Genomic DNA, 16893 nt, shown 5'->3' with positions numbered 1-16893 from the left:
CAAGTGCCGGATTGATTGCTGAGCATTTACCCATGCAATGGACGTCGAGGGCGGGGCCAGGGGTGACGTGTGGAGCACTCAGTTGGTAAAAAGTTCATTTCCATCGAATTCTTTTTGAGCGCCTTGCCTTTCCTCCATCGCTGTTGATTTACTTTGTTTAAGTGCCATTAAAGAAATTGCATTGCCCACACTCAGAGCAGTAGAATTGTAAAAACGCTAGAAGAAATAGATGCAAGACAACAACGCCGGTAACATAATGTTGCTTTTGAGTTTCAGCATGAGAACATATTTTATGAAAATATATCTTTCAAGACTAGAGGCCTCTAATCCCAGCAAATATGCGTTAAGCAAGGAGCTCGGGCGCAACGAAAGAAGCCACAAAAGCGGCTTTGATTCGACTGTTAAACTCACGCCTTTCAATTTTGATTGAGTTTCGTAGCAGCAACTTTATCGCATTGCCAATTGGATCCTCAAACACTCCCTTCAACCATTTCACACTCGACACACTTAAATTTAGCTAGAAAATGCTCTTCACCATGAAGTACATAGATAGATATGTTAGGAGAGTGTTGGCGTATGAGTTCTGATGAGTGACAATCTGATTTGCTGCTGATTGACGCTTTTGTGCGCTTGGCAGCACGGCAGCCGTGCAACACATGCAACTAAGTTGCCTTTGCGAGCAAAAAGTGGAAACGGAGAGGAAACTGTGAGCTCAAACTGCTCGGCCAAGAAGTTGTAGCGCACTTGGCAGCCAATTTCAGCGGAAACAGTTGAATGAAAGCGCACAGACAACGCGCGTTCATAAAACATTTCACTCGGAGTCACTGCGCTGTCAAACTAACTGTAAATACTTAGGGACAAAATGTTGAAATTTGATTTCGAGAAACGTGGAAAGTTGCGCGCTTGTAGTAGTGACTTTAGGATCCAAGAAAATTCTTGCACAAAAATATATATCTTACAGTTATACGCCAAACATACACTCGAATTTTTGTCTCGTTTCTTATTCTGATTTATATTTTCGATTGAACTGATTACAAATCTCATGCACGAACTAATTTCTTAGAAAACAAAAAAAATTTTATTAGTTTTTCATGAACTTAGTATTGGAAAGCAAAATAAAAAAACGAATGATTTAAGCGATCGGCCGAAAGAACGCCACCAAAGGTATGGAAAAGAGTCATTCGGTTTCTTTAAAGCAATTTGATGAGGAGGAATGAATACTCAGATCCATTCAAATAAAAATTATTAACGGTTTCATTTGTTTACGACTTTTTATTCGAATAACTGTTAAACAACGATCAAATTAAATCAATTTTAAGTATTAAAATATTGAAAAGTTTGCTTTTCTTGGGTAAATGTTGATTAAACGGCGGTAAATATCTCTGGAGCCACACCAGGTCACTTAAATCGTTCGTAATCGTCCCAGCGAATTGCCTCTTATACACTCCATGTCAGGCGGATGACATTTCCCTTGCAAAAAGCAAAAATACTCAGAATCATCCGTGTGATACTAAACTAAGTACAAAATTCCATCAATTGCAATATTCAAGGACCGGCTGAGGAGGGCATAAGGGCGCCAACGCCGCCACCGCCACTCGCGCTACAATCAAAGCTACCACAGCAACAACAGCAAACACTGGCCGACGAAGAGAACGCGTTGCCGGCGTCGCCCAATGCAAATCAAACAATCGGAAATCGAAAATTCCGCCAGAAAGTGCCGTTCATCGATCGCATCGCGCAATTAGGTATACGAAAGAAAATCAGCAATTAAAAAAACCAAAAAACAAAAACAAAAAATTAGATGATTACACAATAGCAAAGCATAACGAGCATAAAACGAGAAGAATACTTTATCGTAGAAATTATTATTGCAGAGTAATTAGCTTTGTTTTGATTGCGTACATCCTTAGGTGCTGCATACACACACACTCACAAACAGAATCGATTGGCTCGCTGAATGACAAACACCCAAATTATGACCGAAGTCACACCCCATTATCGCTATATACACATACATATATATTTACTCGTATATTTAAATAAATATTCATCGGTTGTGATCGTGCAAATGTGCTCGTACGCCAGAAACACGAAGTAGCTACGAAAGCAAAGAGCAAAAATGCAACCGTGTGCTTGCTTTAGTTGGCGCATATAGATCTATATATATATATAAGCGTATGTACATTATATAATTTCAAGTTTATGTTTAAATGTTTGGCCATTGCTTTCGAGCTTTAGTTTTAGTTTCCAAATTGATAAGTAATCCAATAGTTCTGGTACAAATTGAATAAAGTCTAGTATACTGTGTTGCTTAGATTGGCATAGCATGTCTTATTGAAATTAATCATCGCCAGTACGTCATCCGAATATTATTCAAATTGCGCTCATACCACCAATCATCTCATAATCATGGCACTCGGGCCAGACATACATATGTATATCTATATCTATACACTCGTAGTTACCACACGGCGCCGCCCAGTGGAAAAGCAGCCACTAACGATCGGTAGTTGGCTGAGCGACTTACTGCTCTAAAGGTGTTAAGGTCGACCACAAAACTTTATGAACAGCCAAATTAATTTACTATATTTACATATATTATAAATGAGAAACCAGTTTTGCCTTTCGCACACCCGGGTACTCGATGAACGCTCAGCTGTTATACTCCTTGTGTTCTTCATTTTGTACCTTTTCTAATGATTAATATTCATCAGCTGATTGCTATTTTATCAATGCATACAACCAAATGCATAAGCCTGGACAAGAACCCGCAGATTTGCATTTCAGTTTCAACTAGATTTGAATTCAACTAAAAATTAATGTAGCAAAAAACGGTTTATATTTAGTAGGAAATCGATCTAAATTTGCGATTTAAGCGCTTAAAGGCTGATTAATTGCTCAATTAACTCCTGTGACCTCTGTGACCCCTGTGCGGAGAGGCTATTATTTGTATTGCTGCCACATTTAAAAGGCACGACTTCCTAATGGGAAATCAAGCTTCACTTAGTAGCCTTTTTTCAATTGGCTTACTTTGGACAGAATTCGTCGGCAAATATTTCAATTAAATTTCATTCATTTCAGCCTTTTTCACGACAAAAGGAAAATACCATTAATTCGGAGCAGTTGCAACAATGACGTACGAAAGTAATACCGGCTGTCTTTCCTGCTGGGTGTCGCGCTAAGATTATTTTAATTTTGTTTTTGTATTTAAAAATTAGGCATTAAGTTATTTTCATTAATTTTGTTGTTGTTTAATTATACAAAACACAACAACCACATGCAAACACAAACACGGAACACAAACAGAAACGAAAAAGACGAAAACTCGCCGAGCTGAAAACCGAAACCAATCACAGCACTTCTACTTTGGCGCCGACTGTGGTATTTGAGAAGGCTTTTTTGCATCCGATCAATGAAATAAGAAAGTGTTTTGGTTCGTCGGCTCGTTCAGTACACCAACACAATCTTAGGATCACTCTTCCAGGCACAATTTTTGTAGTGTTTTGAGTAGTTGATCATTAGAAGTGTTTCTTACTCGCTAGCATTTCTTTTATCATAATGACGTAAAACAATTTCAAGTAGCTAATCGAGAGAGAAAAGATGAGAGCGATGAATTAGAGTACTCTGATCATAAGAACTATAAAGAAACTCATCGAACTTACCTCCTGATTTAAGCTCACTTCTATGCCATAAACCCAGTTATAATTTTCGCGATGTCCCTGTTGATATTAACCAACCTACGAATATTTAAATCTAATCATAAAAAACACAATTTTCATTAGCGGGTGTAAATAAAAAATATCAGTCATGGTAATTAAGGATAAATATTTCCTTACTTTTTCTAATAAATTAATACTCACAAGAGTCAAGCTATCTCGATAGTATGACAGGCCACAAAACACCCGTTATTCATAGCCCTTACTCTTAAAAATAAAACAACAATCGGTTTCACAAATTTTAAACCACTTTTATGAAAATTATTGTTTGAAAATAATTTGCTTGTTGTAATCTTAAAGGGGTTTAGCGATCATCAAATATTATTAGAGTCTTTTTAGAATTCATAGAGGGCGATATGCGGTAATGAAATCATTCATAATATAACTTATCTCTTTGGTATCTTTAAGCTAAGTATGAATATCTAATCAAATTTGCAGAAAACTATTCCTCAATTTGCATTCAATTACTCGGAACCTTATGTGTTTGAAAAATTTGTTAAGAAGGAGCGAAATTAATGTTTATACTTTCATTCGATCGTGAGTCAAATTCTTCATAAACCCCTCATACAATTTTTATTTTTATATCACAAACGACGTTTTATTTGGGCAAAACTGACACTGAACTGAAAAACTCACCAAAAATCCTACAAATATATACTGGACCAACGCTAATTGGCAACCGACACCATACCCGCTTCATTGCTGACGACCAAAATGCGAACGACTGCAACCACAAAATTAAAACCCAACTTACGAAATGGCCACGCCCACCCCACTTCGTGCCGAAACTTTACGAACCAACATTTTGCAAAATTTCCAAACATTTCTCGAATAGAGTTCACAGATATTGATCAAATCTATCGCGTAATCAAACAAACCGGCGAACTTAAGTCCGCGAATATTGCAGCGTCCACGACGGGAACCGGCGTAGTAGCCGCCAGCGCCGACAAATCCGTCCAAGGTAGCAGCAAACCGGATGGACCCGACATACAGATTGTCAATGTGCCCGACTATCCGGAACGTACCGGCATCATCGGCGGTCCGGGCAGCAGCAGCAGTACGGGCGGCCTCTCCGCGATAGCAGCCACGGCCGTGGCGGCGGCGCAGCGCGCAGGACGGGGCGTGCGGCCGCCGCCGGTGCCAGTGCCGATACTGGGTGTGCAGTTGCAGCAGCAGGAGCTGGCGCAGCAACGCAGCGGTGGATTGCCGGTGCCGCAGCAAGACGTCTCGAGCAGTTCAGGTCCGCCATGTTTAATTCCTTCCATGATTGCTCTATTTCAGTTCACTTACCTCCTCTCACCACAGTTTTTTTACTTTGAAGACATCTTGTGTCACTTTCACCAAACGTTCGATGCAGATTTACACATTACATCACTTTTGTTCAGCGATAAATCACACGTTTTCGAAAAAAATACTTTCCTCATACTTACTTACTTCCAAAGCATCTGCAGAATGCTCCTTAATCTCGAGTTCGCTCCGCCATGCACCACCCTGTGTCCCGTGTGAATAATTTTTCGTTCATTTATGCCATCGTGCCGTTTTCTTTCTCTTTCTCTCCAATTAGAGGCTTGTAAAATATTAGTTTACTCTCTTTTAACTGTGTCTTCCGCTTGTCTCATTTCTTTTTCTCTCTCTCTTCTCTGTCTCCTAGTTTGCTTGTTTGTATTTGTATAAAGTTATCAGTTTCCTCATTAAATTTGTTTACATTGCCCCTTTCCACAGCCCTGCAAATACTTTTTTATGCAGTGTTATTTCATTTTCTTATTGTAGCTCTTATTTTGATGATGCTCGTTACGTTTTTAGCGGTTTGTTTTCCATTCTATTTGTAGTGATTTTCGAACAATTTATTTTCCCCTTGAAATCGAAATTGACTTACTTTGTAAGCTTTTTGCAACCACAAAGTAAAACCTATATTTTTGAAATGTGTACGTAGAACCCGTGGACACAGCCTACGGAAGCTGTAAAGCTCTTTTGGCTTTCCAGTCTACAAACTACCCAAAACCTGCTTGCACACAATGCCACTCGTCATAACTCCTGTCAGTCAACATGCCGCTCGCCACCATTTACAGCTCACTTCTTCACTTCTCAAAAACTACACCAACATAATACTAAAACCCAATTCAGCCACTAATCAATTCTTAAACCCAAATATCACCAGCAAAAACTATCCGAGTTCCACACCTTTACACATACTCACAAAGGCTTCGGTTTTCATATAATTTCTGATCTCTGTTTGGTTTCCATTTTGATTTGATTCAGGTTTATTTTTCCACTTGCCTCATGCTTCCATTCTCATAATACAATATTAATCAGCTAAAGTAGCCAATACACGAACCGCTTTTATTGCTTGATGCTTAGTACTGCATATATATATCATAGTAGCTGCGCTTTGGTGCGAAAGCTATATTCTCTATTAATACACTTTCTTGCGAATGACTTTGCGCTTTGTTGGCAAAAATTATAAATATTCAAAGGATTTATATTTATCTGTGTTGACTTTGTTACATGCATACATAGAAATATAGACAAAATGTGTGAATGCGACTCTGCTTTATAATATAATGTATGAAATAATATTATTTATAAGAATAATCAAGTAGAATATAGCGCTTATTGGAAGTGATCGCTTAGCATACATACATACATGTATTAACTTAATAATTCATAATTATATAATATTTGAATGCTATAGCCAGTAGATCGTGGATTTTTTGGTAAATGCTTCCGTAGAGCAGCTGTTAGAAAACCTCAGAATGAATTCGAGCCAGTTTTTCCTAGAGGCCTTCCACTTTATTTCAATGATTTTATTTAAATTTTAGCATTGGTTTTATAATCGGGGTTGAATTTTTAGAATTTGCACAATGAAAATGCCTAAAGCTGAATTGCACGAGTCCTTCAGCAAAAACAAGAAAACACGTTAACTTAATATACCCTTCACAGGTGCATCTCTTTTAGTAACTACATATGTGTTCAGTTTGTATGGAAGCTATATACTAAAGTAATTCGATCTGAAAACTTTTTCAAAGGTTATATTAAATCTATGAACAATAAATCATACCAAATTTCGTAAAGATATTCGTCACATGAGGAAGTTTCCTATGCAAGCATTTGATTCCTATCATTCAGTTTGTATGACAGCTATATGCTTCGTGGCAAAGTTAATATACCCTGTTCAGGGTGTAACGAGGCCACGACTTCCATACGAAGTAACACATTGAAGGTCCACCCTAATCTGTTGTAATTAGCGCTTAATTTTGCTTTGGTGGCAGCAACTGCAGTTGTTTCGACATTTTTGTAAATAGAACTGTTCTAAGAAATCGTAGTAATCATTTTTTTATGATGTGTGCGTTAATGCGTTCGAACACAGTCCACAAATACGACTACCACTACTGCAAAATGAGCATTGCATGCTTTCAGGCGCACTAACGTGGTAAAATTAAACAAAACAGAAAGCAGCCTTGCTGTTTAACTACCGAAAACAAAGTAATTAGAGCGTTTAACTCATATGTGTTGAAAGCAGAAAATAAATCCTTTAATTGGCTTCGCCAATTTCGTTGCAGCAAGAACAAGAAGAAGAGAAGAATTGTGGCGCGCGGCAATAGCATAATCACAAAAATGGAGTAGAACGAAGGAAGCATTGAATTTACGGTTCACCGTTTCAATGCAATTCGCTAAGGGGCTTATGCGCAAGCAACTAGGAGACTCCGCCATTCGTCCGCCATGGACTAAAGGGGCATATCGCCAATAAGCGCCTGTATTAAACTGTACTACACTGCGTGCGTCTGCTTTCCGGAGGGTTTTATGGCTTCTTGGTTTAGCGGTTGCGTTGAATGGCGAAAGGCTGTGAAAGCTCTTGCAAATTAAACGACTTTGAAGACGCACGTGGCCGGCGCTTGCGGCTGCTGGTGAAATATTGGCAACCACAAAGTTGCACACATTGATGTTACATATGCGCTTTTTGTGGGGACCGAAGCGAAATAAGTCCAAGTGTTGCCGCCAGTATTTATTTGCGCAAATTGCTTACCTGCAAACACACACACACTCAAGCAAAGGCGGGCACAATACGCTTCGCATGCGGATATGAGGATGCATGTGCGCCCCTGTGCAGGAGGCCATAAAGCTCCTCCAAGCGATTCTGCAGAGTGCTAGGCACCTTATTTGCATGGCGGGGCACGTATGTGGAAGGCGGTCCATAAAACACCGCCTAACTGCAAGCGTTTAAAGCGAAAAAATATTGCGTTGACAGCTCCGCCAAGTCTCGCGTGCATTTTTATTACTATTCTATTCAATTGAGGAACGTAGTTTGAACTGCAGCGCAGCATACACGCATAAATATTTCATGCCACGTAACGCCTACGTTCGCGGGCAGACCGCATGAAAGACGACGTGGATGTATGGTACCGCTGCTCGGGCGCTTACCCGAACACCCCACTGACGGACATGCCGTAAAGAAATGTAACGATTAATTCAAGTCGAGGGACGGTGCAGGGATTGAACATCGATTGCTTGCCACAGGAGGAGATTGTATTTTCTGAGCCGTTTCTTAGAAAGGCCATCTGCGACTGCGATACTATTTTGGCCATCAATCCTTGCGTTCACATATTTATGCTCCAATTCATGGCTCGTGACCAACATGGAGTGCACAGCAGAAATTTGACTGCATTTCTCTTCCACGAGTGCATTTGCTTTTCAGCCGAAGCTAGTAAAATAATTTTATGAATTATAAATTTAGATTTGATTAAATAAAGGAACAATAATTTTAAGCATTCCGGGTCTCGGCTGAAATTTGCCGTATAACCTTTACAACAACAACAACTACATCTAATTAGTACAACTCAAGCACGGAGTAGCATTCCCTGTGCACTCCCTCCTGTGGCTGGAAATAAATTATGGCCCATAAATAGGAAATTGCATTCCTGTTCGCCGGCGGCCCGCGTTATCGGCGCGCTGCCATAGTTGTCACAGGCGTTATTAAACTTGCACCTGGCTGCCAAATAGTTAGTAAATGAGCGGCAAAAGCGATGCGAGTCGCTGATATGTCGCACATTACGAGGCTGCAACAACGGCCATGCAACAATTGTAAGCTTGCGCTTTACTGCCGAGAGCAGAGCATGACAGGGCATAGCGCCGCAGCGTGTAACGAGGAAACTTCTCGGCCGCAACTGTAAAACTTTTGATAAGGCCGCCATTGTTAAGGTGAGAACGATAGTTGTAACTTGCCACATAAACAGTGGGCGTCGCGAACTACAGTAATAAAATTCTGCTGATAAAAATGCTTTGTGGCAGTAAAAGTAATTGCAACACTGCGCACTGCCAACAGCCTTGACTATGGGAGGCCGTGTGAAAGCGAAAATCGCTATGGGGAACGAGTAACAAATGCCTTCGCGCCGTAATCAAAGGCAGCTGCTCGACTTAAATCCAAGAGCAAATGCGATATAAGGGCGGCTGGCGAATATTAATAGGCATCTGAGCACGTGTGGTGAAGAATGGATAAATGTGAAAAAATTAGCTTTGTCAAAAGTTTCCTCTGAATGGGATGCCGTCAAATATACTTTAACTGATTCGGACATTTTTTAGTTTAAAAGAACGGTAAATAAATTTAATGTAGTATGCATCGCGACCTTCTTTAATTTGTGCTGAACAGTGTGTTATGGAACATTGCTTCTTGAACCGAGGGAGGATCGGTAAATAGACTCAGGCCGATTTGGCTCAGCTCCGCGAGCTCAGACTGAATACCTTTGTCCTTTCATGAAAGGGGGATCCACGTAATGGGAATATTGTGTCCGAAATGGTATTGCTTAACTTGCAGCGAACTTGTGCTGTCTTTCCGCTATGTTGCATACCGGTCGAAGCAGGCTTCCACATGAAGCTGATGCCTACCGATATTGGTGGTTGATGAAATGTTTTGACTTCTTCTTCACCGCACCATGCATCGTGCGCCCCGTATGTGGCATGCAACGGTGCTCGTTGTAATGTCTCTTTATGCGTACTTCGCTGCCATTAAGTCACAGTTGTTGCGGAGTTCGCGGGTTACTGAACACTGGCGAATAGCGACAAGCGGACGAAAGTTGTTGCCGTCTCTGACCGTTTCCAGCACCGTGTCCGACAACGAAAATAGGACACCAGCCAAATTTCAGTTGTCTGGCCACCGCAGCTTCATAGCTCCGACAATGTTCGTAACAATGGCATTGGCCACAGCAATAACAATAACAACAACTTGTCTAATAACAAAAGCCATAACACTGGCTAGCGTCAATGGCGTCGCGCCCGTAATTTTCCAGTCAAGTGCGTCGTTGGTGCTTGGCAGGCAGCACCACAACCACTTCAACCCGTCGTCCCGTCGCCCTTTCCCCAAACCAAGGCTCATCCATTACCTCGCTGCACCTGAGGAGGTGGCACTCGCTACTTTGTGGCTGGACATATTATTGCTGCTAACGTTGCTGCTAAATTTGTCGTCGCCATTGTTGTTGTTGTCAATATACTTGATGTTTCTTGGCTGTGCGCCGTCAGCGTCGGCATATTTGGTCTCTTCCTTCTCCTCCAACCATCCTCACGCTACTCTTGGCATTAGTATCATTTTCTTTGTGGCAACGCGGGGAATTTTAGGCACTCTGTCCGTGCGATTGTTAGTGCGTTTGTGCACTTCATAATGCCACTCTCGAGTTTATGACGTGCTTGCGCCGCACTTGCGCACCACTTTAGTGCCACTTCTGTACAAAATTCATTTCCGCTCCTTATGATATACGACAACACACGTTCGCGCACACACACGAAGCGCTACGTGTGTTTTATTTTTATGGGATAGTGTACTTAACGACACAAAGAAAAATACATACCTATAAGGACGTTTGAAGACGGGCATTAGGGTGGCCATTCTCGCGTCAAGATGAAGCTCTTTTGTGGGCGAGTCCCGCCTTGACACATAGCTGTATTCAGTTCTGTCAATTTTAGTAGAAAAATTTATGTTCTCCTTATGCACGCCCACCCTCACCCTCTCGCACACACACACACACATAACAACTTAGCTGGTTTTCGAAGCGCTCAGTAGTGGCTTAGCCCACCCTCAAATGAGGGGACAATAAAATTTTTAATATCGCAAATTCAATTCGGCGAAAAGGATATGCGAGCATAAAAATTGGCAATGAATATCGTGAAATGGAAAAGTGATTTCGCTTCGCTCCAACCATAAATGAAACTGCGGAAAAGTCAATTGTGTTTACAGCGCCATTGGGAATCTATGTAGTCTCTGAGTGCTATTGCGCGAAATGAGCTGGAAGTACCAGCTCGCAAGTGTACATTCACTCACACTGCCCCTTCTTTAGAAGAAATTCAAGTTACAGTTCAGTTTCAAGCATTTTTCGAGGCCAATTTTATTTTGATTTTTGTACGACTCCAGCAGTTCTTCCACTTCTTGTTTATTACTATTTCATAGTTGTCTTAGACATTTGTGGCAAAATCTAGTGCTTAGCATTAACATATTGCGTAGTCGAAAAAATCTTTTCGTATTTCCAATCAAATTTCAACTCGTTTTTTATAATTATATTATAATAATTTTTTTTGTTTTCCAAAATACGAAAAAACTTTTTCGACTGGCCAATTTTTAGCACAATTAGGAATCTTTCTATTTTAGCTGCATGGCTTAGTTTATTAGTTGAAAAGTTAAAAAATAATTTATCAATTTCATAACTTCAGTTCACTGCAATTGCTTTTTGTGAGTTCGACTAAGTTTTTTCCACAATTTTGGTTTGTTTTTGTTTGATTGCTCTGAAAGATTACTTCTGATTCATTCAATATGCAATGAATTCTTTGCCACTGAACACTGGTTTTTGGTGCCATTAATTGAACAGGTGAATCAGAGTAGAAAGCACCGATTTGGATTTGTATTTGACACCACAATTTTTATTTTTTATTTGGACTTTGAAAATTCAGAAACGAAAAATGGTATGATTTTCTGAAATCACAAAAATGACCAACTACGGAATTTTGCTAATATATTTGTATAAAAATAATAATGAAATGAAAAGTGTAATGATTTTATCCGTAAAGAATCATAATTCCCTAGGCAAGCAATATTTGAACGCCATCAATAAGCTCACCTTTCCAACTTTTGCACTTATCTTTGACAAAACTAAGAAAATTTAAGAGTTTTCGCATAATTTACTAACCAATGTCACCGATTTCTGTCGCACTTTTCCTTTTCCCCATATTTTCTCTTTCTTTTGCCAAACTTGCCAAACGAATCAAACCGCCACGATCACCAACAAAACCCCAATCCGACCTGCTTACTCTGACTGTTTCACCAATCGCCCGAAAAACTCTGCTATAAAAAATAACACATTAGACTACCGCTTGTCCCTGGGCAACGCCGCCGCCATACAAATGCCACCGCCCCCCTCAATGGCGAGTCTGCCGACGTCGGCGTACATCAGCGGTGGCCTCGGCATCAACTACTACACCGCCACACAGCCACCGTCGGCGACGCTCAAGAACAACGTGCTGGCGTACCAACAGCAGCAGCAGCAACAGCAACAGCTATTACAGCAACAACTACTACAACAGCAGGCACTGCCACAGCCGGGCGTTGCCGCAGCCGCCGCACTGCCAGCAACAGCAGCGGCAACGTCGCAACCACCAACGGCACAGCAACCAATCACGGCAGATTCGGGCACGCGGCGTCGGCTGTTCGCCGGCTTTCGTCCGCTGTCAGGGTTCGGACGTCTGCGTTCGCGCTCTTCGCAACATCGTTCGATATCATTGCCAGAAAGTAATTACAACAACTACGCACCAACTGCTGCAATCACTTAAGAAACTGTCTAAGCCGTCTCACTTGCATCACTCCGTGTGTTCTGCATCTCAGTTGTTGTGCTCATATACTTGCCTACTTTTGTACTTAAGCACTTGTGTGCCTCTTTGGCAGCTCGCTCGTTAGCTGTCCGACTCTTGTTTTTTTTTTTTTTTTGTTTATCCACTGCCTTTTATTTTCTCTTTATGTTGTCTAATAGCTGTTTACTTCCTCTGTCTATTATTCTTTGCGATTTAATGTGGAATGATTCTGGATCTTTTGAGGAATGTATGGATCTTGGTTCCGTAGTCACAGTATGGCAGCACTGCACTGCACGGAGGCCAGTATACATGGTTTAACTGCTTCTTATTCACTAATTTACTATTATGTTGTTGCGTGTAGTATATCTAAGTGTGAATGGCGAGGAACAAGAAAGCGGTTCCCAAATTGTGGGAACACTTCTCGATGTTTTTATGCAAATTAATTTTACACTGTACATATGTATACACATATTCCCTGTATGAAGATATTATTTTCTATGATTGGTATTATTATGTTTTTTCAATTTATATTTTGTAGAAAGTAATGACGTCACTAAATTTATTGCACCTTTTATGTTGTCTAATTATGTTTAGAAAAAAATAAATAGATGCGCTCGAAGTAAAAGTTTTTAAAGGGCCAATAATTGAGAGACAACTCATTCGTGTCTTGGATTGGTTTCTTTCGGTTTGAAAAATATTTTACTCAGAAAACTTGGTAAAGTATTTCAATTTTAAAATAGGTATAAATTCCTGTTTATAATCTCTCACGATTCTTGGTCACGATCCGCGATCATGTTCCGATCACTTTTGGTCTACATTTCGAAGTAAAACATTTATTAAAAAGCCACAAATTACAACGATATTTTATCGCAAAGGAAACATTATCTAATTTACCCAGTGAAAAGCCTTTAAATTATTAGAAAATGTAGCGATTGACGCCTCAGAACTGCGGACCAGGTGTGGACCACCTCTGAGTACGAAACGCAGACACCTTATGATAATATGTGAGGTTGTACACACACATACACACCAGGCATTTTTAGTGAATGCATTTCGAGTGAATGCAGGGCAGACAATTTTAATTAATGCCAGAAGCACACACGCATCAGTCTGCACCACACAAACAACCACAAATGGCTGAAGCCAGAAGCAGCTCAAAAAATTATAAAATTATTTGCACAACATTTAAAAAAATTAGAGCGATTATTCTATCAAGTACACCCTGAAACATATCTAATTTAATTATATGAAAATATGCGCAAGCACATATATCCACACACACACACACACATATATGCACATAGAAATGGGCAAGTAAATAAACGCACTAAGCGCAGAGAAACTCGCGCAATTAAGAATTATGAAAAGGCCACACACGCACACTTCGACATACTATTCTACGGCGCAGCATTTTTAGAATTCACCGTTATTCGCTTTAAGTGGTTGGAAGAGCGTAAGAGTGCCGTGTATGACTTGGTCGCAACGGGGAACACCGGCGGAGCCTTTTACACCGAACGCGGGCTTGTTACACTCTCACTCACACGCAAGCATACAATCGTGAGACCAACCTACCGCGTACAACAACTGCAATTAGTGGCAGCAAAATACCGGACGCAATAGAATTCGCGGCCTTTTCGAATGGAATGCGTCTGTGGGTAGACAGGGGGCGTAAATACCATCAGCCCTACATGGAAAAAACGATTAATAGCACGCCCCTTCGGGATCTCGTCCAGTAACGATCGTCATAGTGTGATGGACTTACGCTCAGTACGCCTGCGTACTAAACCCTAGCTCCGACTGCAGTTCGCAGATTCTACGGGTGCGCCGCTAAGCTTTACTCTCTTTAATTCTTCTGTTTTCGCTATATCGTTACCTTTCGGTCCTTCTCAGTGCTTGGAGAGCAGCTGCAGACTTTCTACACTTCGCTTTTCTGTCGTCTCTCATTTGTCACAAATTCTTTTGAGTTCCATTTCAGATGGCATGATGACCGCTAAGACCCCAGACGTTTCATTCAACACGGTACGGAATCCCCTGATAACCCTGACTGCAGTTAATCTAGTCACCGAACTTGCTTTCTTGACGCATGTTTTGTCCCGCATTGCTCGACACCATATGGACAACCCACACATTAACACCGACTAGTCTACTTTAACCTTTATAAAGGCATCTCCAGGAGAGATTTGTTGTCAAATGGAATTCAGTTATTGAATTCGCCATTAAGCAGCTAAATATTTTTGTTTATTTTTTTTTTTACAATTTAGCTAACTTTTTTAAAGCGGTAACTACTTGTTTTGTAATCCAGAGTAACTAGTACAAGACTAGTTCATTGCGGACTAGTTGGTGCCAGTGTCCACTCATAATGGTATTATTATTAATTAACACGGATTACAAAGGGGCCCTCTTTGAAAAGCACACACACAGCCCGTTATATCTACATACATATTTACAACAGTTTGGCACAGAAGTGCACTAAAACCGGATGCGGCTTGCGCCCTTCCTACAGCGAACAGAGAAGTGTTGCTTGTGTTTTACGCTCCGCTTTTGAGTTCGTGTTCGCCAACTTGCGTCCTTCTCGTAATGTAAACAAGGCTTATAAAACAACCACATCATAACTTGTGGCAATAAAAGGCCCTAAGGGGTGAGGCGCCGTTGCCTTTGTTTTCCTGCTATTGTTTTCCTCTTTTCATTGAGGAGTTTTGTTCTTTTCTGTGGAACTGCTTGAGGGTGGGAGCAAATTTATGGATTAATATACTCCTTTCGAACTTCACTGCCTTTCGCTACATTTGCATTATGCTTTACCATGTTTTGTTGGTGTTCCCTCTGCCACGTGATTATTTTACTTATTTTAAAACTGTCAGCTGAACACACAAAGTGAATCGGCTGTTTTTACTGAGTGAATGAACGCAATGAGACCAACGTTACCCCCACCCGCCTTTTATACGAACCTGAAGTCGCATCAATAGTTTCGAACACATTTTTAAGAATGTAACATCGCTGGTCGCTCAAGGTCAAGGTGTCAGGATTGAAAATAAACTCTGTACTCTTTGAAGTACCAGGCAACGAGAACCACAATTGTTTAAATTTCCCGGTTAAAGCAGCCTCTACGTGCCAAGAAGCGCGATTGTAATCAACGACAGCGATCGCTCTAATTCAAACTCCTCCACATTGTGCTCAGTTTAGACGAAGTTCTCGGAAGTTCCGAGAGTGCATAGAAGTATTTACGTTCCAACTTTATATAAATAAACTCGCCGAAAAGAACACTCAACAACAACACCAAGAAAGTGAGCGCTAACAGGGCGCCACATTAACAAAAGTAAATCTGCGATGCTATAAAAGCAGCTGGAAAGCGTGAAAAGCGAGGAAAAGTGGAAAACGAAGAAGAGACAAGCATTTTTAAAACTTTATTATGGCAGCCAAAGAGGCGTGTGAAGCCTGAGCCTTCGCAGAGCGCAGACGGAGCATTTGAATTATTTGCCTGGCGCTTTGAATGAACAACTCGTTTCGCTCGCCCTTGAATTCCGCTGATTAATTTAATGTGAGTGCGTCAATTAATTTCATTTAATGCAACGCGCCCATCGCCTGCCTCGACTTTTATGGGAATTATTTCGAATGGGACTTCCACCAATTTGCAATGAAAAGCGTGTGTAGACAAATGAGAAATGCGAAAGAAAAATCCTGGTAAATGGTAATAAATATGTGGGCGCGCGTCCTTAGTGGCCATCCGGAACATACTCATTTCTCGAAGCGCGTAGTCTGTTGCAAATTTTTATAATTTTTTGCTGCCTTTTTAAATTTTTTTCCTCATGCTTTCTGCTTATTCCCGTCGTTTTTTAGCTGGTCGTGTCTGTCCCCATTCCGTTGTTCCCGGCGAAACGCTAACTCCACCACAATCATTTCCGCTTCCGCAACTCGTTTCCTAAATATTTCCGTAATTGTATGCACCAAAATGCATTTACGCGGCGTCGGTGATTGTCTTTGTTATTGTTATTGTAATTTTTTTGTTTTTTGTAAGCGAGAGAAACAAAAGACTCATTTCTATGAAGTTGGCGCAAAAAATCTATAACAAACTTGTTATTGTTGTGGTTGTAAATAGTGAAGCATAAGCGCCTAGCTCGTTAATGGCAGTGATCACCGGTTTTCGCATATATAATTTCCACGAACAAAAGACTACTGCAAAGCGCCACATTCTCTTCCTTGAATTTGTAAACATTTCTTAAATTTCGTTGGCCACATAAATCTGGGATAGTAAGTTGGTTCTCTGCTTGCAACACCGTCCTTCGTTTGGAAGAATTTTAAAAATTTATTTTTTTATCAAGGAAGAATGCGTGCTAGAAGATTGCAGTAACGTTTAAGA

The 16893-nt window shown here is 40.7% G+C and overlaps 1 protein-coding gene across 3 annotated transcripts in view; it reads left to right on the top strand.

Annotated features, from left to right (window-relative positions):
* Nucleotides 1–16893, top strand: part of LOC108973251 — a 199276-nt gene that overhangs the window by 164098 nt on the left and 18285 nt on the right. For 2 of the 3 annotated variants that reach the window (XM_018940360.1, XM_018940359.1), the window contains exon 17: nt 1551–1745. The exons of the other annotated variant lie outside the window; for it this stretch is intronic. In XM_018940360.1, coding sequence (XP_018795905.1) covers nt 1551–1745 — 195 coding nt within the window. The remainder of the gene's footprint in view (nt 1–1550; nt 1746–16893) is intronic. 3 annotated transcript variants of the gene reach the window in all.

This window comes from Bactrocera latifrons, unplaced genomic scaffold (assembly GCF_001853355.1).
Source record: "Bactrocera latifrons isolate USDA-ARS-PBARC rearing strain unplaced genomic scaffold, ASM185335v1 scaffold_47, whole genome shotgun sequence".
In the NCBI taxonomy this organism is placed as follows: domain Eukaryota; kingdom Metazoa; phylum Arthropoda; class Insecta; order Diptera; family Tephritidae; genus Bactrocera; species Bactrocera latifrons.
Note: the sequence above shows the minus strand (reverse complement) of the source record. Positions and strands in the feature narration are given on the sequence as shown.